This window comes from Cibotium barometz, chromosome 10 (genome assembly GCF_041138505.1).
Source record: "Cibotium barometz isolate CiBa-2024 chromosome 10, ASM4113850v1, whole genome shotgun sequence".
In the NCBI taxonomy this organism is placed as follows: Eukaryota; Viridiplantae; Streptophyta; class Polypodiopsida; order Cyatheales; family Cibotiaceae; genus Cibotium; species Cibotium barometz.
In genome coordinates this window covers 44,981,366-44,985,063 of record NC_141055.1, presented here as the reverse complement: position 1 = coordinate 44,985,063, position 3,698 = coordinate 44,981,366, and the positions used below count along the sequence as shown (strand labels likewise).

General features: G+C 39.8%; 1 protein-coding gene across 1 annotated transcript; it reads left to right on the top strand.

The window, feature by feature from the left end:
• The first annotated feature begins 293 nt into the window (after positions 1–293).
• On the top strand, positions 294–3,310 carry LOC147634962 (putative histone H2A variant 3). The gene is made up of 2 exons (XM_086804223.1): positions 294–671; positions 2,822–3,310. Exons 1-2 carry the CDS (start codon positions 555–557, stop codon positions 3,116–3,118), a joined length of 414 nt encoding a protein of 137 aa, XP_086660349.1. The 5' UTR covers positions 294–554; the 3' UTR covers positions 3,119–3,310.
• Positions 3,311–3,698: the final 388 nt, after the last annotated feature.

The window sequence follows — 3,698 nt, the reverse complement described above, 5'->3', positions numbered from 1 at the left end:
GTATCTAGTTTTGATGTAATTGATAAATGGAATGAGACAAGAGGAGGCACGGAGGGATTCTACACCACCCAAGTATAAAAACTTCCAAAACGCAAGATTAAAGGTTAAGAAAATTGAAAATTGCAAAATTTGAGCCTTTTCTTAAAGAATACTTTCTTAAAGTTAAAATGAAGGTTATACACTTTCCCATAAAGAACTTTTTATGGCACGCTGGTTTTTGCGTTTAGACCAAGGGAGACAAATGGTATACAATAGTTGGGTTTTATAAGACCCATTGTGCTCACACTCCTCTTACTACCACTCCTAGCTCGGCGTCATTTTTTCTGCTACGCTTAGGATTCCCGTATCTGCATGTTTCCCGATCCACGCTTCGTTTCTGCTTAGGTTTCCCGCTCGCATTTGTTGGTTTTCCAAGCTTTTTTTTTTCCATCTCCTGTGTGCAGGTTGTGGGTGTTGCTGTGGGCTTTTGGCGCCCGCATCCCCTTTGAAATTTTGTAGCAGCCCTTTTTGTGTGTGTGTGTGTGTGTGTGTGTGTGTGTGCGTGCGCAGAAGCCATGGTGGTCACCGCGGGAAAGGGCGCCAAGGGCCTCCTGATGGGGAAAAATCCGGCCCTCGACAAATCTGCCGACAAGAAGAAACCCGTCTCCCGATCCGCCCGTGCAGGATTGCAGGTACTCCTCGCCCCCGATCTGTAATTGGGCTGTTCGAAAATGCCCGTTTTCGAAGAAAATTAAACCATTACAAAAAAAAAACCCACTTCTGCAAAAAAAAAAACCCCCCTTTTTTTGAAAATATTTTTTTTGAAATTTTCAAAATTGCGCGCCTTCTCAAAACAAAACGGACCTATTTTGAAATCATAAAAAAAAGTGTGAAAATCTGTCAGATTGCCCTTTTTCCAGCCGGAAAAGAAAGGGGAGTACCTTTAGTCTGGTGGGTCTCTGATTTTGCTATGTGGGCTTGGTGTGCCCCTGTTATTTGTATCTGCTTCTTAGCGCTTACTGTGTTATTTTCACAAACATGCACGACTTTGTGGGTCTTCTTCTTTAGGGATTACAGTTGTTTTTTACCAGACTGAATATTTTCAAGGAGTAATCATTTTCTACCTTGTTTTTAAATCGAAATTAAGAAAAATTTCATGGGATCTGATTTTGTTTGTGGAAAATGGTGGTAGAATCTAGCACTATTGTGCATATCAGGGCTCATTGGCATCAGTCACGGTGACTTCCTTGAGAAGACATGAAGCTTAAGAGCTTTTTAGATATCAACAGTTGATCCTGATGAGCTTCTTAGGTGTTTTGGCACCATCCATTCTTAGGGCCACTTTCTTTCTTGTGTATATGTCTGCACATGTTGTTTGGCATGGCATGACCTCTCAAGGTATGTGAAGTGCCACCAAGGCTTTTCTCTACCACTATGATGATCCATGCTATTGAAAGAGAGCGGATGTGTAGTCTTTCGAGTGCGGTGAAAGTGCTGCAGTATTGACAGGTAGTTTGAGATATTGTGTCGGAAAATTGGTGTCGCTAACATGGAAACATGCACTTAGGATGCCAACATGGAACGTATACCGACAAGCAAACCAAGGATTGTTGAAGTATGCATAGCAATGCATGTTGATTGATTGGCTTTGATGTTTGAACTCATCATCACCAACATGAGGTGCCATGAACCTTATTTATAGTGACAGGTCGGGCCTACAGCATGTGTGTGCATGCGAATCTGCATGTTATTACAGCTCTTGTCATGTCTCTTTGAGGAGAATGCACTGTTCAAGCATTATGTGAACTGTTCGAGCTTTATGATTTGTTAGGGAATTTGTGGTCTTGAAGTTTGTTACTTCTAGACCTTTCTGTTAGTAGTGTATTTAAAGCTTAGAGTCAATGATAGTGGGTTTGGGAAGCTTTAAACATTATGTTCAAATTCTTGACTGACCTTTAAATCAAAGAATTGTTTTCTAGTTAAGTTTGTGGTCTTAGAATTGTATTCTGGTGTGGCCAGTGATGTTAATAGGGTTATCTTAGTATGTGGTTAATGTTATGCATGATGGACTGGATTGTCTGAAGCATAGTCACATGAAAGTGCGTTTTTTCTTTTTGAAACGGGACGAAACATTTCTATGATGAAATGTTTTGAAACAACATGAAACCATATGGCCAGAACACTATTTTTTTTAGGTTACAAGTTTTTTCCCCCTAGACTTTAGGTTTGAAGCTTGCATACACATACATATATATTCATAGATGTAGGCATACATATAAATGTTTTGAAATTGAAGGCAAATTATAACCAAATTTACTTCCAATGATCCCAAATTTCTCCGTTAACTTTCCAATTTTTAGTAATTGTCACACCTAATTGCTGAAATTCTTCATTATGAGCCCGATTTCTTACTTTTTTCCAAATTTTCACCTCCCCAACTCCTCCTCCATCATGCCTTCCGGTAAATCCACTAATCAACATGACATTTGTGGGGATTCGGTTCTCATTAGCTAGTATGGGACCTCTAGCACAAAATGTATCGTTTGCAAATTTTGTGGAGAATGTGTCTTGAATGTTTCTCTTCCTATGTTATGCTGTACAATTTCATCCAATTATTTTGAGGGAATTCAAGGTTTTTGTATAATGAAACAATGATCTCAAATAGAGTTCTTGTGGGTTCATGACTTCAAGCACGTGGATGGTGTTCACAATATTTGTTCATGTAAGACTCAAGAGATCCATATTATTGTATACACTTGCATGCTCTCCTTCACATGGAGGGCAAATACTTATTTGCATGCACACCAGATGGTTATTAGAGGCTTACTTTTTGTTCTTGCAGTTTCCTGTTGGTCGGCTTCATCGTCTTCTTAAATCTCGGGCCCAAGCAAATGGGAGGGTAGGAGCAACTGCTGCAGTGTATACAGCTGCTATCCTAGAATATCTTACAGCAGAGGTGTTGGAGTTGGCTGGAAATGCAAGCAAAGACTTAAAAGTAAAGCGGATAACTCCACGCCACCTTCAACTTGCTATCCGGGGTGATGAGGAGTTGGACACCCTGATTAAAGGCACGATTGCAGGCGGTGGAGTCATACCCCACATACATAAGTCTCTGATCAATAAATCAACCAAAGACTAGATTAGATTAGAGATAACATAAGATTTGTGGAAAGTACTACATGCTGTAGATGGTTGAGAAAAGGGAGGAAATTGGGTTGCAGGCTAAAGAGAAACAAATTGATGCTGCACATCGCAAACTCTTGATCATTGATGAAGATGATGTATTTGTTTGAGGTGAACTATGATACAAGACATGGTTTTTCTACAAAAATGTTTCTAAGTGTGTGCTTTTTTGATTTTTTAGTGGATTAGGCAGGTATATCTGGTACAAAATCAAGCCACTCTTCTCTCTTGGCATGTTTCTGTGTCTGTGACTTCACAGGCATGCTTGTGCATGGCTTGGTTTGTGGTTCTTGTATTCAGAAAAGTTTGGAAATGTTGGTCATACTGGTGTTTATGAGGCTCGAAGTGGTGTGAGCTATTCATGTGCTAGCATGCGTCATGTGAGAAGTATTTTTTTTGCAGTTTGTTTCCATTCCTAAGACATTGGTATAATCAAGAGTAGCTTGGGATGATGACAATTTCTTTTCAGCTTGTCTCCATTCCTAAGACACTGGTATGTTCAAGAGTAGCTTTTCTCCATTCCTAAGACATTGGTA